General features: G+C 42.2%; 1 protein-coding gene across 17 annotated transcripts in view; it reads right to left on the reverse strand.

Annotated features, from left to right (window-relative positions):
- Chd8 (chromodomain helicase DNA binding protein 8) overlaps positions 1–25,068 on the reverse strand; it is a 59,592-nt gene that overhangs the window by 22,780 nt on the left and 11,744 nt on the right. For 5 of the 17 annotated variants that reach the window (NM_001347661.1, XM_087586521.1, XM_087586516.1 and 2 more), the window contains 12 exons: positions 14,726–15,783; positions 13,116–13,487; positions 10,485–10,870; positions 9,437–9,551; positions 6,483–6,665; positions 6,228–6,296; positions 5,616–5,671; positions 5,027–5,144; positions 3,672–3,755; positions 1,633–1,770; positions 452–573; positions 62–305 (listed from right to left, as the gene is read on the reverse strand). In NM_001347661.1, the coding sequence (NP_001334590.1) occupies positions 62–305; positions 452–573; positions 1,633–1,770; positions 3,672–3,755; positions 5,027–5,144; positions 5,616–5,671; positions 6,228–6,296; positions 6,483–6,665; positions 9,437–9,551; positions 10,485–10,870; positions 13,116–13,487; positions 14,726–15,568 (2,730 nt within the window). In that variant the 5' untranslated portion in view covers positions 15,569–15,783. Of the gene's footprint in view, positions 1–61; positions 306–451; positions 574–1,632; positions 1,771–3,671; positions 3,756–5,026; positions 5,145–5,615; positions 5,672–6,227; positions 6,297–6,482; positions 6,666–9,436; positions 9,552–10,484; positions 10,871–13,115; positions 13,488–14,725; positions 15,784–22,351; positions 22,729–25,068 lie in introns of those variants that run through there. The other 12 variants (XM_087586520.1, XM_087586515.1, XM_087586518.1 and 9 more) reach the window with 5 other exon arrangements.

The following is a 25,068-nucleotide window of genomic DNA, read 5'->3' on the forward strand; positions in this document are numbered from 1 at the left end:
AGACACTTGGGCCCTGGCCTTATTTTCTCTAAGCACAGCATTCCCAAGGCATACAACTCACCCGTGAATCTTTACAGTACATTTCATATTGCTGAATCATCTGCCGGCTGGCCAGGCTGCCATGGTACACAATAGTGTTCATCTCTGTCCAGGTATTAAATTCTCGCTCCCAGTTAGTAATGGTGGACAATGGAGCAATGACCAAAAAGGGACCATGGATGCCCACATTATATACCTCCTGCAAGAAGGCAATGGACTGAATGGTTTTGCCTAATCCCATTTCATCAGCCAGGATGCAGTTCTGCCTGTAGATTTTGGGGAATGGGGAGAAGAACATGCCAAAAATTTATCATCTTTAAAAAAACTACCTAGGGAAAAATTATTTTTAGAAAATGTCTAAAAATAATTCCCAGACTAAGCCTCCATGTTATGAGCTCACTTTGTTCTTTACCTGTTATACCAATTAAAGAGAAGCCAGTTGACCCCTTCTAACTGATACTCCCGTAATTGGTTTCTGTTTTTATATTCATGTGACAACTCCAATTTCTTCCAGGCATTTGCCTGTGGACGATTCTAAAAAGTAAAAACTTTGAATTAGTGGAACAGTGGGTTATGACTTGTGAAATACATTTGTATTCATGAATGTATATTATTTTTAAAAGAAAGACAGCCCACTGGATATTTCAGAATGATGCCAGAAAACTACTTTTAAAATATTTAGAGGGCTGGAGAGAGAGTTCAAGTGTGAAGACCACTCACTGCCTTCTCTTCCAGAGGTTCTGAGTTTATTGAATTCTAGCATTCACACAGCAGCTCTCAGTAGTTTATAACTGTAGAGCCATGGATTCAATGCCTTCTTCTGGTATGCAGAGAAATCGCACATATACATAAAATAAATATTAAAAAAGAAAAAAAAAGGGGAAAGAAAGAAATTTAAGTCCTTAAAGGAAACTGGGTTCAGTGATGCATGCCTGTAATCCCTGTACTCACAGGGATGAACCAGGAGGGACCCTGGTTTCCAAGCCTTGAAGAATCTCTTCATAGCATACACCTTTAATCTCAGGACTCGGGAGGCAGAGGCAGCTGGATCTCTGGGTTTTAGGTCAGCCAGATTTATAGAGCGAGTTCCAGGACAGCAAGGCTACACAGAGCCACCCTGTCTTAAAAACTAAACAATCAATGAACCAAATAAATAAGACACTTTGTGCCCTGTTCTGGGGACAGTATCTCCATTATCCTGTCTAGGCTGACCTTATGCTTTTAACATCTCAACATCTCAAGTAGCTGAAAGGCAGACATGTGCTATAAAGCTTAAATCTAGACAGTGAGGACATCACAAAATACAACCAAACTGAAGTAAAGACCATTGTGTCTGAGCAAGCTTACTGGTCTTCCACTTCTGCCTGTTGAAGCTCTAGATGTGATGTGTAATTTGATTTAAAATAAGATACAGGATCAAACATCCATTAATTTTTCCTTAATGACTGGTATAACCCTTTCTTACATGTTAAGAGAATTTCCATAACAGAAAGCTAAACCAATAAAAACTTCTGTACATAGGAAAAGAAAAATAAAGTCTTAATATAATAGTCCTTTACACTACATTTGTCTTCTAAATCCAAATGTACCTACCACCCTTTTGAGTTCTGGATGCCTTGACTGGATCCGTTTAAATTCCCGAATCTTGCCCTCGTCAACATCCTCTTTTAGCTCCCACGTACTGTCCTCATAGGGCAGAGAGCACCATTTTACCAGGTAGTAGATTACAGGCTAGGAGAAAAGAAAGCCAGTGCAGCAGTGATTAAAGGGTAAGACTTGACTCTAAACCAGATTCCAAAGTATCAGTTTTAAAGTGCTAAACGCCGGCCGAATCCACCAATCACAGGCTCCAGGGAGAGATGCTGACACTCCAACCAGTCCTGTCCTACACATCCACTGCAGGAAGTGCTCAGATGTGTGTATTTGTAATACCACTCCTGCTTTTGCAACTCAAGATAGTCACCGTGGGGCTCTGGACCCAGCATGTTTACTGCCCTGGGTTTGATCCCAGGTACTACAAAAATAAAATAAAAGATGATCGTTCACTCCTGTGATGGCATTTCTACTAAAGGCTTATATAAAGCAATTAGACATACTAAGCATAGCCTACACCACTAACCCAGCACACAGGATATGAGTCCTAGGTTAACCTGGTCTACAGAGCTAAGTGTAGGACAGCCAAGGAGACAAAGAAACACATTCTCAAAAAAAGAAAAAACAAAAACAAAAAAGTCAAAGGGAAGCAGGGTGTTAGGCATAGTGTGCTCAATAGGAATCTCTTAATTATCAATTTACAGGATCCTCTCTGAAATAGCTACCACTAAGTGTGAAATACCTCAACAGGCATAGGTCACAGGAGTGCCAATGGCTCCTTCTTTCTTTACTACAATGATTTTAGTCATCACTTGGCCAAAACCTTTTGTATAAATCACTTATTTCCAGCATATTAGCTTATTTTTGTGAAGAATATACTAGTTCCACTGTTAGCTAATACAAAACAGATGAAAATCAAATCTATTTTAGGAGGGAAAGGATACACAAAATATTACTGTCAAATATTGGGAACATTAACTATAATATCAAAACACCAAAACACTTTTAGTAACATGCCAACTGCACTTTAAGGGTTTGAACAAAAGGCCATTACTTTTGGAAGGCTAAGTGTGGCAATAGGAACGTAAGACTGCCGAGGTAGGAAAAGTCGAGATCCTGAAAATGATGAGAATCTAGGGGCAGCAAACTTCCTAACGATTTGCCTATTCTCCAGTCACTTCCAGAACACAACACCGTGCACACTCAACCCATGAGGAGAATATACATTCTATACTTACTAGAATCTGAAGACATTAAAATATTAACAGGCCCAGTGTATCTAAGGCTCTGAGTTATTCTTAAGACTGAGAAACGTAAAACATGCAAATGTTACAGATCCTGTTGGAGTGACGTGGTAGAATTGCATAGCTAGGAAATCTAGCTTACAACTTAGTGCTGATGGCACTCTTCTCTGTCACTGTCACAAGAAGTGTGAAGCTAAGTCAGCAATGGCTTGAAGCAAAAAGTGAAGCTTTTCAAAAAAAGGAAGTTTGTTGTCCAACTGTAATTTTAAGACATGAGTGAGCTCATCTTTGGCTTAGATGTTGTGTGACTCTTTGGAGAATCAAACAGGAAATCTACAAGACTTCCAAGTAGTTGAAAATAAAAAGAATATATCCTCAATCTGTAGATTTAATCCAAACCATTTTATGAAAAATAAAAAAAATTCCCAGAAAAGCAACTTGAAACAGTATGTGGATGGGGCCAAAATGAGAAATGAAAGGTACTGACGAATGTGAGATCAGGAAATACAGAAGCTAGAAACCTGTTCAAGTGCTTTTATACTCAATGATTTAAGAATCAGTGTGGAGCATCTTCCTCAGAGCCTAGAGGAGGCTCTAAGATCCCTGGCACAGCTACTTCTGCCTCTTCTACTCCTTTGCCTTCCCACTGTATTTATTGCTAAGAAACCCACAAAAGAAATTCAGAAATACCTTTTCAGTCCAAGGGATTTTTCGGCCACATCTGAAAAATAAAGGATTGGCAAGCAAACAGACGAGATCTGCAGCGGCTTCTCATACTCTCTGCGCCCAACTCACCTCACCATTATCCTTGTCCACACTGTGAGACTCGTCCAGTATCCTGTCCACCTCGACGTAGTCTGGATTGAAAGGCTCTTCATCCTAGTGAGTTATGAAGCCACACGGTAAGGCAGCAAAGCCACTGCCACTGTCCAGTAACCTGCCTATACCTTTCTATTTTATCTTTACAGGTAAAAAAAAAAAAAAACAAAAACAAAAACTAATGGGAATTGTGTAGGTTCACAGCATTAAAACCAATTCTTTCACCTATTCCCAGAGATAGACTCTTTTCCCTAACAGGGGCTACTGTCTCCATACAAGACCTGGACTCCTAGCCTTCTTAGCATTCTGTCTGCTGAAACAGTGCCTGAAACGTACAAACGTGTCTATATATTTCATAAAGCAATTAACACTTCTTCAGATCCAAGCTTTCCCAAGTGTTTCCCGCAGTGCCACCTCCATTTCCTCAGCTGTTTTTCACTCCCTCTTCTGCTTACACACTGTGATTGAAAGTCAAACTCTCCAAACCCACTACTAAATTGTTAAATATATTTCCTTGTTTATGTAGTTTCAAAGTTTATTTGGTAGTAACTGAAGATATAAGAAATTAAAGTTCCTTTATTACTATTTTTTACCAATACTAGATTAGAAATTTGATTTAAGAAGCTTTCTCAGACTGGAGAGGAAGCTCAGTTGATAGAGTGCTTGTTCGGCATGCAGAAAGCCATGGGCTACATCCCCACCACGCATGAATGGCGGGGCAATGCCTATGATCCTAGCAGTAAGGTAAAGGCGACACCGGAGGACAGAGGACCAGAAGGGAGTCAGTGAGTTAGCCTGGGCTACACAAGATTGTCTCATTAATAAACAAACCAACCAAACAAACAAAAAAATGTTTTCTCAAAGTAAGATAGCTGTCTCTAAAGAGCCTAAGCTAGCTAAGTGCAGTATTCGAGAGAGGAGAAGCTGCTGAAGACGAGGCTACTTTACCATTCCTCCTGAAAAACACTCCACCCGGCCTGACTTACTACTGTCTCACAGTACTGAACTGTTAGAGCTAATCCAGACCATAATTAAACCTAGGAAAACAAAAGCATGGCAACGATTACAAGGAAACCTCTACACAATCTACACAAACAGAGCATGTCTCTGCAGGCTGACAGCCTGGTAATTAATTTGTGCTAGGAAAGAAAGGGAAGGCCACGTGTACACTTCTGTACCAACATTTGGGAGGTAAAGGCAGGAAGGCAACTCTGACAGCCTGGATGATACAGTGAAACCCTGTTGTCCCAACAAAACCCAAACCCAAACCAAACTAAGCAGAAACAAAACCAGTGAAAGCTTAAAATGGAACGTCGACACCGTCTGCTTACTTCATGAAAGAAGTGCCTCATCTGAGCCATTTTCGTCTTGAAGCGCTTTAGCTTCTGATGGATCCTCTTGTCCTTCTCCAGCTGGGAGATAGTTGCCCATTCACAGTGCAGATAGGAGCTGCAGTGGGCGGAGACAGCCGGTCATTCTGTGAGAAGTGGAACCCAGCACTCTAGCACTGTGATCTGGAGACCACACAGACCTCGCCGACAGGTGAGACAAACGTGGGCTTTAATAGGAGACGGCTTAGGTCAGTGTTCCTTAAACCTGAATGCATACAAACCACCTTTTCTGGGGTACACCTAGATACCACATTAGCACACTTAAGTGTTGCTGATTCTGTTTGTTTCCAAACTACAGTTCAGAGAAATAAGGCCTTTAAAACTGCTCTCACCCCACTTTCTGCAAATTTTCATTGCAACTACTGAAAATTTCAGACCAGCTCTTAGAAAACAAACTGTAACAGAATAAAATAAGGGGGTAGGGAAGGCCTCCACAGCCTGTGGATTTAGAGTGAGCAGTAGTCTCCATGAGAGGCCCTCCCATAGCCTCTACATTCAGGGTGAACAGCTCTGACTACATGTAACTTACTAGTTCTTGTACTTGACAAAGAATTCCTCAGCCTCAGTGTACTGTCCAGAAGGAAGCTGGGAAGAAATACAGAAATGATAGTCATATACTTATCAAAGATAGATCTTTTAATTTCACCTACACATGGCAGTACTTCATCCTCATGTTTCCTGAATATTTCATTGGTCAAGGAACTAATCCAGTACTAAAGGTCTGAGAGCTGAGAAATAAAGTTTTCATGCACTGTCAGCGGAGTAGTGAAAGAGGCCATGACACTGTTGTAGCTGGTTTTCATGTACCATCTCTCTGCTTTACTGGAAGGTGGTGGGTCAAGACTGGGCTTTGCTCTGTGTAGCCCTGGCTGTCCTTGAACTCAAGAGAACCTGCCTCTGCCTCCCTAGTGCTGGGACTAAAGGTGTGCGCCACCACCAACCTGCCCTTATAGCATCTCTTGTAACTACACACTAGCAATTTATTCTGTGATTCAAAGGTACTCGTTAAATAAAACTTAGGAACCACGAATGTTAACTCACTAGTAGAGAATACCCATAATTGGAAAAATAGGTAAATCTTTAAAAGTAAAGACTTACATTAAAGATACTGTAAATGACACTGAAGACAGATAGGCCTCACCTCTTTCTTCACAACTCGCATGGAAAGCACTTTGTCCACAATAGCTGCGTCTTCTTCACTGGGATTCTCCTGTGGCAAAAGATGCTGTCAATCAACTAGTGGATGAAAAAACAAAACTGGGTGTGGTAGTTCACTCCAGTAAGAGGCTGAGACAAAGGCAAGAGAACTGCTGCCTGGGTTGCAGATACAGACATACAGACACACAGACAGACAAACAGACACAGGCAAGCTCTGAAACAGCCAACGTCAGCTTACCACAAAGAACTGCATGGAAGGCAGAGTCTCCCCATCAGGCTCTGGCACTGGTTCTGGGAGGATGGGCTCGGGTTTTATTGGACCAGTAACATCGACCTCCTCCTCCTCTTCATCATCTGTTATCTTTATATCCAGGTCCTCTGTATATTTTTTTCGCTTAACTTGGCGGTTTGAACGTCTCTTCTGTAGAGGACACATAGTAAATTGCTCAGACTCTCAAGGTGAGAACAGTTTTTGAGAGAGTGAGCTGTGTATCTGTGCTCCAGGTGAGCCCTGAACTCTCAGGCCTCTTATCTCCCATGTACTGGTGTTATTACACCTATGCAACCTTTCCAAGGAAACACTTTTAAAAGTATTAATTTGCTTATGCTAATAGATGTACATTTGATTCCAACAGTCTCATGAAAACATAAACCAAACTGTGGTAATGACATAGTTATGCCTTCACACAGACTTCTGCACGATTGTTTTAACAACAGTCAGGAAGCCTACCCTGTCAGTGCCTGCTAAGGGGCTCTAAGGAATTCAAGTAGGAGCCTCGCCACAGTGACTCCCTACATGCTACAGAGCAGGAGCTCGTCGGGCACATCTGTTTGTAGTTAGAGGTTTTGTTTCCTTTTTCTCCTGTATCTTATTTACTTTTGTTATATTGTGTGTGTCTAAGTTCAGGTGTCAGAGAACAGCTTTTGTGGATGTGCATGTCAGTTCTCTTCTTCTACCATGGGTTTAGGTGTGAAACTCGGGTAGTCAGGCCTGCATGGCAAACTTTTACCCTATGAACCATCTCATTGGTCCTTGAGGTTTCGACAAAATACAAATTGATATGTACTATTATGTCACTTCTTTAGTTAACACTCCTTTCTTTCTCTTTTTTTCTTTTCTTCCTTCCTTCTTTCCTTTCTTCATTTCTTAACTTTTTAGTTTTGTTTATTGGTTGTTTTGAGGCAGGATCTTTCTCTACATAACCCAGGCTGTCTTAAAACTCACTCTGTAGATAGGGTGACCTTGAACTCACAGAGATCCACTTGCCTCTGCCCCCGAGCACAGAGATCATGGGCATGCGCCACTAACTGTAAGTTTAGCTAACAATCTTTCTTTGAGTCACGTTTCTTGATCTTAGACTGGCTGGAGAGGTGGCTCAGTGGTTACTGGTGGCTCTTCTAGAGGACCTGGGTTCAGTGCCTGGTACTCACATGGCAGCTGACCACCGTCTCTAACTCCAGTTTTAGGGATGTAACACCTCTTCTGGCTTCCACTGGCACTGCCCACATGTGGTATACAGATACTCATGCAGACAAAACACCAATACACAGAAAAATAAATAAATACTCTAAAAATAAAATACTCTAAAATAAAATACTCTAAAAAGTTTATTCTTATTTTGTGTGTATGAGTGTTTGTCTGTAAGTATTATAAACACCATGTGTGTGCCTGGTGACCTTGGAGGCCAGAAGGCGTGGGTAATCTTAGCACTTAGAATGATAAAGCAGAAAGATTATAAATTTGAGGCCTGTGGGGGCAACAAAGCAAGACTGTCTAAAGAGAGAGGTGGATGTGATGGCTCGAGCCTGTAAACCTAGGGCTGCGGAAGGCTGAGGCAGGAAATCACTTCAGTGTAAAATCAGCCAGGAGGGTGGCTTACGCCTGGCCTTGGAAGGAGAGCAGACGCGGCAGGTCACATTTACCTCTGCTTCATGCAGAGTCGGGGATGTGGGACACCAGTCCAAAGCCCGGAAGAAAGGGAAAAAGATAAAAAAGGAAAGGAAGGAAAATGTGGGCTGAAAAAGCAGCTCAGTGGTAGGGTACTTGCTGCTCTTATAAGCATGATGGCCTGAATTCAAGACCCTAGCATTCACATAAAAAGCTGGGCGGGCAGAGGGCTTGCTGGCTGCTATCCTTCGCTTCAAGTTACTGACAGATGCTGTCTCAAAGGAACAGGACACTCAACATCCTCCTATGTCTTTTCAACACACACACACACACACACACACACACACACACACACACACACACACACACACACACACACGTACATACAAACGAAAAATAAACATTCCATATAAAAAGCAGAAAAGGGGCTATAAGAGCACTAGCTGGTCTTCCAGAAGACCCATAGTCAATTCCCAGCCCACATGGTGACGCATTCTGTAATACCCTACTGCAGTGGACCCAACTCCCCTTTGTGACCTCTCTGGGTACTAGGCATTCACAAGACACACATATACATATGCAAGCAAGCACTCATATACATAAAATAACTTGTTTTTTAAGTTAAGAGAGACGATCTGTTCATTTACTCCAAACTTCCTCTTACTAATGTTGAATTCAATCCAGCTGAGTTCTATTAGCAAGGACCAGAAACTGGAGGACAAGCCCTACTGATTCCCTAGAACCTCACACTCAACAGGGAAGGACTTCACAATGCTAACAGTCTTAATCAGCAAATCTCAATTCTCTCTGTGGTTATAAACTGTAGCCACAGACAGCACTGCCAGGCAGCAAATGAGAACTGGAGGCTGAGCTTCTTCTGTCTGGCTTTCCATTTCTTCTGTCTTTCATCTTCATAGACAGAAAGACAGACAACCCAAACTCTGTGCCTAACCACCCAGAGCTCTTGTCAGAAACAGCAAGTGCAGAAAACGTGCAGCAAAGGGATAGCTGAACGGCTCTACAAGGGAGGAAAAGTACTCCCTACAGCCACCTGCACTGCATCACGGACTTGCATGGTCTGTCAGTTTTTGGAACACAAGAGATTTGGGGAGTGAGAACTGACTAATTTTATGTCAGACCCTCGGAGACAGAATGATTATGTTTCACTAAGTTCTTGAAGGTCCCTTTCTTTTTTTTTTTTTTTTTTTTTCCCGGAGCTGAGGATCGAACCCAGGGCCTTGTGCTTGCTAGGCAAGTACTCTACCACTGAGCTAAATCCCCAACCCTTCTTGAAGGTCCCTTACCTGGATGCTGCTCTCTTCGTCCTCCCGGGGCGACTGTGCAGGCATGACCTCCACATCAGAGTTGTCAGACGATGTGTTACGCTTTCTCTTTTTGCCCACTACAGGAGTGATGGTGCTAAGAGGAAAGACCAAGTCCATTCTCAGTGAAGGCAAGGATACTTTATGGGTAAGCAGACATTATTAATCTAACTGTCATATACTAAACTTCCAGACAGAAACATCTGGGTCTAAAAGAAAATAAAAACATCTGACTTTCCAGTCTATATGGTACAAACACTGCAGAGTACAGTTGTCTGAGAAGGTAGCCCTCAGCTTGTAAGGATAACTTTGTCCTGACTTTTTACTGAGGACCAAATAACAGGGATGAAACTTAATTCTTTTATTTCTTATTACTTTTTTAAAGATGTATTATTTTATATGGAAAGTGTTTGCCTGCATATCTGTAGGTGTACCAGCTGCATGCCTGGTGCTTGCAGAAGCTGAAAGAGGGCATCAGATCCCCTCACTAGGAGTTATAGGTTGTAAGCTGCCACACAGTACTGGGAACTGCATTCCGGACGTCTGTAAGAGCTGCGGCATTCTTCACTGCCGAATCATCTCTCCAGCCTACCCAACGTGGTTTTTTAATAAGGTGGAAAAGGCTATACAGCCTGAAGAACATACAGAGCAGAAGCTAATAAGAAAGTAGCTCCAAGTAATAAAAGAAAAAAAAAAAAACAAAAAAACAAATCAAGATTGCAACAAGAACCAACAAGTCACACTCCCTCAAACGAGGTCTACTGGGGACAGTGACTGAGCCTTAAGGCTAGGAAAGCAGTGTCCAGCAGCTCTCTTATGAGGTGGTGATAGGGACACTGAGAAATCTCTTTAATGTGACAGTGATAAAATATTGGCAATGTGCAAAGTGGCGTCTGAGCTATTGATGTGTCCTGCACCTTTGGGTTCTCTTATGGGCCTGCGGGGAGCTGTGTAGCTGCTGTACACAGCCTGTCCTGATGTTTTCACAGCAGGGTGCTCCCCGGCACCAAGGGGCAGCAGGAGCACTCACTTTAGCTTACTCTTGCCCTTTGTTTTGGAGGCAGCAGCAGTCTTGCTTTTCTTTGGCTTCTCTTCCTTCAGCCTTTCTCCACTGCTCTTCTTCCTGCGTTTCTTTTCACCCTCCTCTTCTGGCCGGACACTAGGCAGCTCATCCTCATTCAGGACTCGAGGTATGTTTTGCTCACCCCTGGCCCGGGCCCTAGCAATGGCCTCTGCCACAATCCGATTTGCTTTTTCTTGCTTTTTCTGGTGCTCAAGCCTGCGGTTCTCCTCCATTCCAGTCTTCCCTGCAGTGTGAGGGGCACAGCTTGCTGGTGATGACAGGGCTGCCACTTCACTGGCACTTAGAACTTTAACCACAGAGAGTCCAGAAGAGGCTCCCTGAGAAGAGCCAGCCTGGAAAAACAAAGACACTACAGTTTCAACATGTTTGCAATTTAAATCATGGCCTAAATAAAACTAGGTATACTCAGCCAGATAAGGGGGCACAGGCCTGCAATCCCAGCACTTGGGACAGAGGAAAGACAATTGATTGCCCAGTAGTTCAAGGTCAAGCTGGTCTCTATAGTTAAGTTCCAGGCCAGCAAAGGGTTACATGATGATATACTGTCTGTTACACATATGCACACTCATACGAACAAAACACAAACGAGGTATATATGCTTAAAAATTAGGCCCAGGGTTAAGACTCACTGAACCTAGATCCATCTGAAAATAACATGTGGTTTCCAATGAGAAAAAAAAAATTGTAGTAAATTGAACTTTATATATTCTTTTGCTTTTGTCATTGTTTTCATATTCACTATTTTAGAAGACTTACAACTTACACAATAACAGAGATCTTTGTCCTAAATATTCAAAAGTCCGAATCATTCCGTTGGAGTCCTTTTATCGTGTGTGTGTGTGTGTGTGTGTGTGTGTGTGTGTGTGTGTGTGTGTGTGTGTACATATGCACTTTTGTGCAGGTGCCCTCAGAGTTAGAGTTATATTCTATCCCTAGGAGCTGGAGTTACAGCCACTTGATGTGGGTCCTGGGAACTGAACTCAGATCCTCTCAAAAAGCAGGAAGTGCTCTTAATCACTAAGTCATTTTACCAGTCTTGTTAAATATTTCTTCATCCTTTAAATTAGACATAATTACATTAAAAAATCAATTTGTACATGGTACAAACTAGGATGATGGGTGTTCTTTGTTGATCTAATTCCCATCAAGACAGCTTCTCCCTAAACCTGAAGATAAGCTAGTAACTAAGTCCCAAAGATCTTCTCTTTAACCTCCTACAGGGATTACCTGTCTATGTCTCTGCTAGACCCACCTTTTTTTTTTTTTTTTTTTTTGGTTTTGTTTTTTCTAAGTCAAGGTTTCTCTGTGTAGCTCTGGCTGTCCTGGAACTCATTCTTTAGACCAGGATGGCCTCAAACTCAGATATCCACCTGCCTCTGTTTCCTGAATTCTGGGATTAGATACGTGTGCCCCACTGCCTGACACACACAGTTTTATTGCAGATGCTAAGCATCTGAATGCAGGCCCTCATGCTTGCACAGCAATTACTCTTACCCACAGAGTCATTTACTCAGTCCCATTTATATATTTGTGTGTGCTATATGTGTACATACATGTTTGAGTGTGTACATGCACATGGGGGACTAAAGGACAACTTTCCTTTCTGTGTCTCCCTCAATTGCTTTCCATTTTTATTTATTTCTTTTTAAAGATATGTTCTCAGGCAGAGGTAGGTGGATCTCTGAGTTCAAAGCCAGCCTGGTCTACAAAGTAAATTCCAAGAGAGCTGGGGCTACAGAGAGAAACCCTGTCTGAAACAAAACAGAACAGAACAAAACAAAAAGATATGATCTCCCTATATAGTCCTAACCGGCCTAGAGCATAAAATGTAGACCAGGCTGGCCTTGTACTCTGAGCTCTGCCTTCTAGGTGCTGGGATTAAAGGTGTGAATCACCTCACTTAAGATAGGCTCTCTAACTGCACTTCACTGACTGGCTAGACTAGCTGACCAGAAAGCGCTGTGGACCCTCACAACACCATCTCCTTGGTGCTGAGATCACAGGCTGTTCACACTAGTGCTTGAGATCCAAACTTCTTCACATTGTACAGAATGCATTGTTTTTTCCATCAACTGTGTCAAGAGGTAATTTCAAATCACCCTTTCCTTAATTTTTTACCTATTCATTCATTTGAGACAGAATCTATTATGTAGCTATGGCTGTTCCAACTCACTATATTGGTCAGGCTGGCCTCAACCCAGATGCATCTGCCTATGCCTCCCCACTGAAGACTGGAATTAAGGACCATGCCTGCCTCTTTTTTTCTTGAGGGGACACAGTCATTCTATGCAAAACAGCTCAAGCCCAGTCTCCCCTCCGAACCCCCACAGTATTATAATAAAGAAAAGACTACACATATTTTAAAGACAAATATTACAGAAATCATCACCACAAACTCAACAATAATTCTTAATCTTTGCATGATTTAATCAAAACAAGGTTTCCATGGGTGAAGTAAAAATCTACACCTCAGTTCCAAGGTGTTTAGAACTTCCTGTCGTAAGCAACAACGGTTACTGAAGGCAGTGACAAGAGAGTAAGGGGTGTTTCCTTTCTCTTCCTTCTCAAGTCACTCACCTGTGGCTGCAGCACCATCTTGAGCGGTACAGAAAGTCTCTGTCCTGGGTTTTGGCCTGGTCCCATTATCTGAGCCTGCTGTACAGAGGACAGGGTCAATGGTTGGGCTGAGGGTGGCGGCTGTGGCTGTGGCTGTGATGATGGGGGCTGTGGTACAATCTGGATCTTTTGCTGTGGCTGCTGCACCTGCAGTTGGATGGTGACTACTTTGGCAGGCTGCCCCTGAGCACTCTTGGCTTGAGTCAAGGCTGCCAGTTGGTTGCCCTGTAACACTATCTTGCCGGGTAGACTCCCTAACACAACATGCCGATGTCCTTGGGGACCTCCGGACTGTGGCTGCTGAAGGACCAAAGTGATGCGTTTCGATTCACCCTACAATGAAAAAGGAAATCAAAGAGAAACATTAAAGAATATTACATACAGAACTATTTATACCAGCTTTCTTCATTTGAGACTCATAGAACAGAATGTCAGAAAATCAATTTTTGTTGCCCTTCCAGTATCTCTTCTTTTCTACAGAGAATACAGAAAAGTAGCATCTTTTCTGTAACACCTCTGCCCAGTAGGTATTAAGCCTATCACATACACAGACACAGATACAGACACACACACCCCCACACACAAAACTTGATAGCTATCTAAGGCTGTCATTTAATGTTTGGAAATCAGGACAAAAATCCATAAAGTGAAATGAAACCATGCCTCCACATCGGTTCCATTAGCCTTAATGCTCACGACAGTTCCCAACTCTTCTGATCCTCTATTCAGAGCTTTCTATGATGCTGAGTAGTAAGAGGAGAGGAGTATTATTGAGAATAGGAGAAAAAGGTGCAATGGCTTGTGCGTGTGTAATCTTAGCATCAGGAGGCTGAGAGGAAGGACTGCCGAGCTTGAGGTCAGCCTAGATTCCTACATAGTGAGAACCTCTCAAAAACAAACCAAAACCCCCACAGCTGGTGTGACAGCACACACCTCTAATCCCAGCAGTAAGAAGGTGGAGGAAAGTCGATCAAGTTTGCGGTCAGCCTTCCTTGGCTATATAGAATTCCAGGCCAGCCTGGGCTACACCACAAGAATCTGTCTCAATAAATAAATAAATCAATAAATGGAAGATAGAGCACTTATAAGTATTGCAAATATATGTTCTCAGAACATCCTCTATTTTCAATGACAACTTACAGCATACATTTACTGTGAATTTTTGCTTAATATCCATGTCTCCCTGAAGACTAAGCTGTGCACTGTATACAGTACCAGGTAGGTACAGTGCAGCATGTGATAAGAGATGAGAGGCACATTAACACTAACTACTCCACCTACCAATTAAGGAAGTGACTGTCCAAGCTCACTGGTGAAAAACAAAGGCAGTAAGGCATAGTGGTTAGTGCCTATAACCCCCCAACACTTAGAGACTAAGGCAGGAAGACTGCCATGGATTTGAGAGCAGCCCTGGCTAGAAGACTGTCCCAAACACCTCATACCCTGCAAGACAGATCTAAACAGACTTTCCTATAAACAGTTCTTATAAACTATGTTCCTCCTTTCCCACCATCACTGTTCTGAGGTCCTCTATGAAACAACAATTCACCTCCCTGTTTCACTCAAGTCACCTGGGCAGGTGTAGATGTCAGTGTAACTGCAGGCTTCAGGGGGGGCCCGGTAGCCCCGGGATTTCCAGCAGGAGCGGAACCCTTAACTGGCTGGAGAACTAGCTGCTTTACTGGTCGGCTTGGCTGGACAATGCGCTGAACAGCAGCCTGGTTCCCAGGGACCTTCGTGGCCAGCACTGTATTACCAGAGACAATGGATACACCTGGTCGGAGGGGTGTACCAGTAAGCACTTTGGTAAAAGTGACTTTTCCACCATTGGCTGTGCCAGCCACTAGGGGCTGAGCTGTACTGGTGATACCTTGGGCCTGAATTTGTGCCACATGGGCACCTGTGACTGAGGAGTTTGGTGGAGCTTTAAGAATAACAATCTTAGGAGCTGACTGAGATGGCTGTCCTCCAGTATTACTGGGGGAGACAGCTGTGGCAGAGACACCCATGAAAGGATTCCCTTGGCTCAGGATCTCCTGGCTCTTAGAGACCTGCAAAAGTCCTGATGTTGGTGTTGATGTCTGCAAGACAGGTTGGGCTGGCTGCTCCTGGCTGGTGGGCTGAGTGGTATAATCATGCAAGGTTAAGGATTCTGGAGCTGGAGCTGTGGATTCTTTGGGAAGTTCAGTGGAAGCTGTTTCCTCTGGTGGGGGAACCAGGTCACTTGCTGATGAATTCCCCACATCACCACTTCCACCATCTTGGTTCATCTGATCCAAGGAGTCCAGAGAACTTGGCAGTCCAAGTGCTTCTTCAATGGGGTCTTGAGTGACCTGATTAAAGCTGTCATCAGTCAAAGAATCCAGGCCAAATAAGTTTGGGTCATCAAACAGATCCATGATGGGGTCTGCCATCTTGGTAAAGTAATAAAGGATATTTGTTGAAGTTCTGGGGAGGGAAGGGGAGGGGGGGAACTCTTTCTCCCCTCCCCTTCCCTATTAACAAAAAAATGTACACAATGGATGAGGACTATTCTTCAAATGAAGAGACAAGAATCAAGGGCATGTCAGATTGTCCTGAACTTCATGGAGCAAGACAGCTAAGTCTTCAGAGGGAGAAGATGGAACTCCTGTGATGGAATATAAATGAAAAACAAGAAAAGTTGGTGATTTCAATGAAAAATTCTATGGTACCACCTTAATATCCATTTACATTAAAGTAATAAGAGGACAATATGAGGAACTGTGTAGATGGACACACGGTAAAGAGAACCCACATTTCTGTCTCAAAACTAAAAACTAAGAAGAAACAAACCCCCTTTAGACCCTTACATCTCCACATCTTGATGTTTCTGTCTATCAAGAACATTTAGCTTGTTGGGTGTGGTGGCCCATGCTTTGAGCTCATTACTTGGGAGGCAGAGGCAGGAGGCTCCCTGTAAGTTCCAGGTCGGCTAGTCAGAGCTACAAAGTGAGGCACTGTCTCAAAAAGCCAGAGAAATAAAAACAAAAAATTCCCCCAACTCCCCCCAAAAACATTAAATTTGTTTGTCCATTTCTTTCTACAATTATTTTAAGATGATGATGATAAGGAAGTTTATATTCACCCACTGTTACACTGGCACAACTCTAAAAAATATCGAGAACATTTCAATATAGATTAAAGTTTCTGGAAATACCGTTATCAATTCTCCTTTTGATCCAGATACTTCTTTCTTTCTAGACTGATAAAAGCCACCTGTAACCAAGATTCTAACACAATGTGAGCTGAACCCAGGATAGTTTCCCCAACACTGCTTACTGAACGTTTATATACAGCACTTTGTGCTAATGTATTTTTCAATGTCTTTCTTACATACCTAATGGGTGGCTTAGTTTTACCAGTCATAGGTAGAAGTACTTGGATCAAAAGGAAAATTTATAACAGTATATCCAGAAACTTTAATCTACCTTTATAGAAATGTTATTTATATATTTTAGAGTTGTGCCAATAAGATTAAAAATTTTCTTTGCAAGAGACTCAGCATTTCAATCCTAACTTATATACCCAACGTTTTTCTCTTAACTCTTACCTATACATATCCTGTATCCCTACCTGGCACAGTTCACTTGATAAATTCTTGTGCCTACTTTGGTCTATACTTGAAACACAGCCTCCTCCGCGCCTTCCCTCCATTCCACACGGCCTTCCCAGGAGAGGAAGCCATCACCCCAAAGCTCTTCTTCTTTTTTTTTTTTTTTAAAGATTTATTTATTTATTATATATGAGTACACTGCAGGTGTCTTCAGACACACCAGAAGAGGGCATCAGATCCCATTACAGATGGTTGTGAGCCACCATGTGGTTGCTGGGATTTGGACTCAGAACCTTTGGAAGAGCAGTCAGTGCTCTTAACCGCTGAGCCATCTCTCCAGTCCCCAAAGCTCTTCTTTAACCCAGCAATTTGTGATGACCCTATCTTATACTCGCTTTAAATACCACAGCAGTACATCTTATTTAAAGCAAAGCATATGTGACTTGAGATTCTTGCCCATATTCTGAGAATGCCCAAGCCATTCCTTTGTACAAGTTATAGAAATTACCATCTTCTCAAGAGGCTTGTCTGACATGTTTGAGGAAAGTGTCATAAGTTTATAAAAATGAGCAATTATGGGTCACCCTCCAGAAGAATGTGCTATGACCCAGCTCCTAAGAGAAAGATCCTTGATGGTGAAAACTGTCTTACTTCCTGTGGATCCCCAAGAAAGCTGCAGGACAACACACAGGAGTGACCCAATGATAATATCTGTTCATATTACTGGAATAAACTATTCAGTCTTCACAGATATCCTTGACTATTCACTGTATTCTTTGATACTAACATGAGAATTTAAAATCCTCCTATCTTGAAAAACTGCCCCATAAATGATATATTGATAAATTCCATATCCTTGGCATTAAGTTCATGAACATTTAGGGAGAAACAAAGGAAATGTATAAAACCACGTAATACAGAAAAAACGGTAAAGAGGAGAGAGAGGTGACTCATAAGAGCACTGACTACTTTTCCAGAGGACCGAGGTTTTCCAGCACTCACAAGGAGACTCACCACCACCTGTAACTTCGATCCCAGGGTGTCTACTGTCCTCTTCTGGCCTTTGTGGCCATGAGGCATGCTCATGGTGCACAGACAAACATGGAGACAAAACACCCACACAGAGAAAACAAATAACTGAAATATATGCACAGCAACATACATGGAAAAGGTATTTGTCCTTGAGCTGGTGAGATGGATCAGTGGGTGAAGGTACTTGCTCTACAGCCTGGTGACCTGAGTTCAATCCCCCAAACTCACTTAAAGGTAAGAGGAGAGAACTGACTAAACAAAGTTGTCCTATGACCTCCACTCATGCACCATGGCTTGTACACCCACACACAAACATCCATAACAATAATAAACCTTTTAAAGCATTTCTTAAAAGAGCATATAATGTCGATGACATTACAAGAAAACATTCCTTGATAAGATCCTTTTTCTAGCTATCTAAAGGCATCAAATAAGAAATCAGTCAGAAATATAATGATATAAATATAATAAATATAATTTCCAACTATCTGTGTGCATGTGTTAGTAAAACTGTATGTGGGTGTGCACATGTGTGTGGGGGTGGGAAGACAGAGGATATCCCAGGATAGCCTCAAACTTGTAATGCTCCTGCTTCAGCCTCCTAAGTGTTGAGATAATAGGTTTCCAGTTATCTTTATAAAATATAATGTAGGTCAGTATCTATTCTGGGCTTGCATTAACTGAACACTTTTCAAGTCTTAAGATCTGTATCAATTCCTATTCTTGGCCAAACTATATTTCAGCAGCTCATTCCAACTTCTAATATTTGCTCACAAATTACCCAAAATGGCAACAAGCATAGTTATGCATATTTCTTTAGTTAATGAAAAACCTATTCAGTCATTTCACACATTTCCTTAAGTCTCACCTTTCTGTAAACTAGTTATACCCCACTGTGCCATCTATGATCTTAGATCTACTCACTCTCAGAGAAATTACAGTAGACACCTCTAGCTAAATGCTGTTTTAAAACAGCAACAAGAACTCGTATGGTGGGTATGCTGATAGTTCTGACATAAACACTAGTACAGTGAAAACTTCTACTAACTACACTTTACACACTGATAATTTATATAAAGATATACACTTCGTAATACCTTGTTACTGCATTCTACTCCCACCTCCCCAGTAAGGGGCCAAATTCAAGCAAAGGTCTTTAAAAGAAAACTCTATGTAAGACAGTCTTCCTGACTCTGAGCTTTGACAATCTTTCTGCATCGGTCTTCAAAGGTCTAAGAGTATACATCTGTCACTTTGTCCAGAAGAAATTTCATTTTTCAATTTGCAATACTGGTAACTGAACCTAGGCTTTGAGGACATCAAGAAAGAACATCACCACAGAGCTAATCTGACCTTTTTTTTTTTTTTAAATTTAAATTTAAATTTTGGACCAAGAATGGTAGCATACACTTTTAATCCCAGCACTTGGGAAACAGAGACTGGAAGATATTTTTGATTTTTAGGCCACTGTACACAGTGAATTCCAGGATAAATAACCAAGGCTAAACAGAGATCTGACTCAAAAATATATATTTCTTTAAAATTTGTGTTTATATGTATGTCACTGCACCACGTGCATGCCTGCTGCCTGCAGGTCAGAAGGGGGCATTAGATCTTTTGAAACTGGAGCTGTAAGACTCCATGTGGGAGCGGGAAAGCTCTTACTGAATGAGTTGTGTCTGCATCCCTCATTTGACTTTATTTAGACATTCTCACTGAGTTGTACAGGCTGGCCTTGAACTCACTCTGTAGACTAGGCAGGCCCTGAACTTGTGCTTTTCCTATATGTGCTTCCCAAGGACCCGTGATTTCAGGTCTGCACTACAAGACAGGACCAAAGATGGCACTTTTTATTTTGTTTGGTTTGTTTTTCAAGACAGGGTTTCTCTGTGTACCCTGCTGTCCTAGAACTCACTCTGTAGATCAGGCTGGGCTTGAACTCATAGATTTCCACCTGCCTCTGCCTCCCAAGTGCTGGATTAAGGTGTGCACCACCATCACCCCGCAAAAAGAAGGCACTTTTTAATAAGAAACAGTAATTGCACTTTTTTCTGAGTTACTTCTTTACCTACATATGACTCAATTATTTATTAAGCTTTAAAAAAATCAGTGCATTAACATTGGTTCTTGCTTCCCAAACTTGTGTGTGTGAAATAAAGATGTTTAAGTGTAGGCTTAAGCATGAAGGTTAAGAGAGAAAGACAGTCACACTAGAAAGCACAGGTATGAGATTCCTTGAGACAATTTCTTTTTGTTTGTTTTTTGAGACAGGGGTTTCTCTATGTAGCCTTAACTGTCCTGGACTCTGTAGACATTTGCCACCACTGCTGGGCTTTAATTAAAAACAAAACAAAACAAAACAAAAACAAAAAAACAACCATGGTCTTTGTAGCACAGGGGAGCCACAAACTCACAATCAGCCACCTGCCTCAGTTTCCTGAGTGCTAAGATTCTAGGCATGAGCCCTTACCTGGCTTTCTAACCAAATTTGTGCTCTCTACTTGGTCAGTCTAGATTCAAGAACTCAAAAGTCTTGCCAGGTGTGGTAGCTTACCCTGCAACTGCAGAACTTTTGAGGCTGAGACAGGAGGACCTCTATGAGTTTGAGGACAAGGGTATATAACGAAAGTGTCTCAAAAACAACCCTAGCTCAAATCCTTGCAGCTACATAATCCCACAGGATAGTGTATTATTACATCTCAATTCCTTCAATTGCACCAAAGCAAAACCTAGCTCCCATCTCAAACTCCTCACACTTCTAACTTTATTCATTGCTCCCGATCTTTTATTACCTGTGTGTCATCCTGCCTGCAACAATATGTAACTTAGCTTACAAGCATATATATTTTATGAATTTTCTTTCTACAGTTCAAACACTGGTAAAATAAAAATGAATGGATGTTGTAGAGGTTTTAATGTAAAGCAACTAGTAGGTAATGAATGAAGTAACATCAGACTTTTCTCTTATTAAGAATGACAACAGTCCTAACCTACCACTGCCAAAGGAGAAGCACATGTATGTGCCCTAAAGGACAGTTAGGATTTAGTGGCTGTACTTAATAACTTCCCATAATCAAAATTAGTATACAGCCTGTATGACACAAACCCTGGGGATTGGAAGTGGAGAAGAAAAAGAACAAAAGTTCAGTTGAAATCCAAGGACACCTATCTATACACTTTAAATCAAACAGATACTGGCAGAACAGTATCTGTTGTCTTGGAGGTCCTTGTTCTACAGGCTTACCACCTTCCACACAGTTCTTTTATTTCTGGAGCCTCCATGTTCCAACTCTCTGGTCCTTGTGTTTTGCCTCAACCTTGCCTGTCTTATCACAACAGACTTTAAATTCTAGTCTAACATCCTCATTCTTTCCAGCAAAACAGTGACTGCAAATAGGGTAGAAGGCACATGCACTATGTGCACCGAGAAAGGGCTTATGGCACAGGAAGGTGTGGTCAAAAGCGTAGTTTTTAAGTGTATTTGCAGTTTTATATTTTGTGGTTTCAATTATTGGCAACACGAGTGTACAAAATTGTGATCTGTAAGATCTGTAAACAGGGAGCTGATGTAAGTAGAAAGAAAGACAGCTGCATGAAGAAAGTCACTAGTATCTCAGGGCTGGGGTAAGAGTTCTTACATTATCCCAAGAGGACGTTTATCATAGTTGATTGTTACAAAGAAAGAGAAGCACTATAAAAGAAATCATTTCAACATTTATATAAACTACAGATACAGATTCTCCATTGATAGACTTCTCTATCCTATCCATCCTTAGAAAATAATGAACAGATGTCACATTGAGCAATACTTTTTCCGTGGTATACAGGTTTAGAAAGCACTGTTCATGCCTACCTAACCTCTGTGCTCAGATTCAGAGGGGGAAAAGTATTTTACTTCAAAATATAAGCTTTGTTAATCATTTTCAGAAGGATGAGCTAGAGACAGACATAAACTCCAGCTATTAAAACACAGGACAGATAGGGGAAGCTTGACTTAAACAAGAAATACCTTGAAAATAAAATAACGACAGCAGAAAAAAAAATATGTAATAGCAGGGGAGCACTAAAAAACAAACAAACAAACAAACAAACTATAGCATTGAAACATTTGTGCAACTCAGAGAATCTCAAAACTTAAAGATAAATGAGCAAGAGACACCCAAGTGAATGAAATTATTAAGTTGAGGTCAAAGAATGATCAGGATGGAAAGACACAGAACACAAGAAATGGAGCTATTAACTTGGAGCCCTCAGGCTTCCTCAAATAAATGGAGATCTTGGGCCATTTTCTCTGCCTTCTCATTCTGTCAAATGAGTGGCAACTCTGTTTCTGTTTTCTAATAACTGAAGGAAAAGACACAACTAAATTAAGGGTGTAGATATTTGAGGGCAAATATGGCTGGTAACAGAGAGCACTTCGTTAAAAACAGGGAAAGCCAAATAGCCAACCATGAAACCTAAAAGCATGTATTTTCAAAGGGCAAGAGGGAAACTGTAGAAATTATGTTACTCAGAAGGGGAAAGGAAGTAGAATTGATGGAGAGGAAAACGCTACTGGAGGTGGGGGTGGCAAGGGGGCCGGGTACATTACCTGCTCTCACTGCCGGGGTTAGTGCCATTAAGGCCCATACGGCAGAGGCAGGCAGAGGCTCCGGCGGAAGACTTCGGGCAACTGGAGCCACCAAATGGAGTTGAAGTACATGCACTTGAGCGAGGGAGCTATCGGGGGCATCCTCCGAGGTGGGGATGGTCAAGACGAGAAGATACGAGGGGTGGGGGTGGGGGTGTGATGCCCAGGGAAGCAGCAAGGTTAGGGCGCAAGCTGCAGTCTGAGAGGCCGAGCAAGCCCTGAAGGTGAAAAAGCCCTGCACCTCACCCCGGTGGGAGGCAAAGGTGGCTTTACCTGCGGTGGCCGTGGGGCCGGTTCCCTTCTCGCTGTCTCTCCAGCACCAGTTCCCCTCCTTCTACGCAACCTAACTTGATGCGCTTGCCCGCCCCACACTCTCATTGGCTAAGACCCACTGCCACTCAACCAAAGGCGCAGAAACGCAAAACAGCGCAAGGGCGGGACTAGAAGCAGCTCCCTTCCCCCGCAGGTTAGGTTGAGAGTGCACAGAGAGGCCTATCCGGTTTCTAGGGCCAAGACCAAGCCTGCAGCTTGCCTGAAAACGAAGGTGCAGGAGAGCAATCCCAATGATTGATTCTTGACACCCACACCGCTCAAATATCCGAGTAGAACTCCAGGGAGGTGTTCTGCACCAGGCCAGCTCCGCCTCCCTCTAGAACCCCTGTCTTCCGGCGGCCCTGTCACTCCCTCCCACTCCCCAGCACAAGGTGCCCAGGCACTACTGGGGTGGGGTGGGGGAGGAACAGTTGGGGACTCAGACTTTCGCCTTTCCAAGATAAGACACTATGTGCTACAATCCAGGAAGCTGGCTTGCATGCCTGACACTTATGCTTCCATAAAGTTAGCTCAGGTGCCTCTAACAATTCTCTGGCTCGGTGCCCTCCCAAATACACACCCAGTCCTACTCCCATCCTCCTTTTCTCCAAACAGTCCATTTGACTTAGCTATCACCGCCCACTCCTGGTGTGGAGAAGCAGACTAGCACCATAGTGAGGGTATCGAAGCTTAAGTCTTCCAAAGTAAAAAAAACAGCTGCTTCACTCAGGACCACTGTTTACTCTGAAAGAACACGGGAATCTTATTTTTCTGTACTTTGGGCTCAGAACCAGAAAAAAAAAAAAAAAAAAAGGACCAACTTGAACTTAGACCCGCTACTTTTAAAGATCCCAGTGTTAACTACCACTAAATAGGAACTCTCAGACTGTAGTAGTGTTAAGACTTCCTATTCACTTTGGCTCTGAAACCTCCTTCGTACTTAGCATCCAATTAACTGCCAAGTCCTACTGACACTACTGCAATGTACTAGGACAGACTTCAGGGCCCGCAATGCGCTATATAAGTCAACCACTTTGAATAGACGAGAAAACCGAGCCATGGAAGGATCCGACTAAGGAACTAAGCAGCAAAGTTGTGGCTTCTAACTCTGCTGCCTACTCTTTTTATTGAGTTCCTTACGTAGAAGTCTCAAAGTTGATCTTTCTTCCTTCTAATCCATCCTGTCACTGCATTAATTCCCTAGTTCACAATTTGACCAAATGAACTTCATGCTTAAGAACTTGTAAAGATCTCTCTCTCTCTCTCTCTCTCTCTCTCTCTCTCTCTCTCTCCCTCCCTCCCTCCCTCCCTCCCTCCCTCCCTCCCTCTCTACCTCTCTTCCTCTCTTCCTCTCCTGGCTTGACATGATTAAAAAAAAAAAAAGAAAGAACTTGTAAAGAGGGCCTGTTATTCCTGTAGCTGTCTGAGGCAAGTCTACACTCAGGATGCTAAGTGAAAACAAAGCAAAATGTAATAGCACACCTTGTCTTCTTTGTCCTAGCTTCCACGGTTATTTGATATATACATTTACATGCTAGTCAAAATGTGAAGTTGCAATATCTTTATTTTTTCTCTTTCAGATCTAGTCAATACTGCTGTATTTAAATTGTATACCACCCTTCATTTCCTGCATCAAAATCTTATGTCCTGAGATCTCCATCTCTTCTTTCATTACCTCAACTCTTGTTGTCTGAATCAAGGCCTCACAGTACACAGTCCAGATTGCCTTGGAACTCACTATTGCATCTCAAGATTGCCACAAACTTCTCCTGCCTCAGCCTCCCTAGTGCTGAGATAATAGCCATAATTTCAGAACTACTGTGCCCAGTTATCTAAACATTTACTGAGTAGACAGTATACTACTAAGTAATAGTATTCCCAAAAATAAATAATCCCTGCCCATCAGCACGATGCTATATGCCTGTAATTCTAGCTCGTGAGAGGGAGGCAGCAACAAGGCTAGCTTGAGTTAAATGTGATCTTGTTTTGCTGTTTTTTTGTTTTTTAAAAAAACCAAATACAAACAAAAAACAAGACAGAGAGGAGAGGAGAAAGATGAAAGAAAAAGATATAATCCCTGTTCCTGTTAGATTCGTGTATATGTTGAAGAAGGTAAACAGTAAGCACCATAAGAAAAATACCAAGTGGGCAGTATAAACAGTTATAACACAAGACGGTGATATAACAGCAGAGGTCACTGCAGGGACGTGAGAAGGGAATTAATTGAAGAGAACAAGATCAGGAAGTAGTTTCTTAAATTGTAAGAGATAGGTTAAAGTGGACCATATGAAAGGAATACTCAAGCAGCAGAGATGGTGGGAGGGAAGGCGAAACAAAAGCATGAAAATGAAAGGCAGTGTGTGTCA

The sequence above is a fragment of the Rattus norvegicus genome, chromosome 15 (assembly GCF_021556685.1).
Source record: "Rattus norvegicus strain SHRSP/BbbUtx chromosome 15, alternate assembly SHRSP_T2T, whole genome shotgun sequence".
Lineage (NCBI taxonomy): Eukaryota > Metazoa > Chordata > Mammalia > Rodentia > Muridae > Rattus > Rattus norvegicus.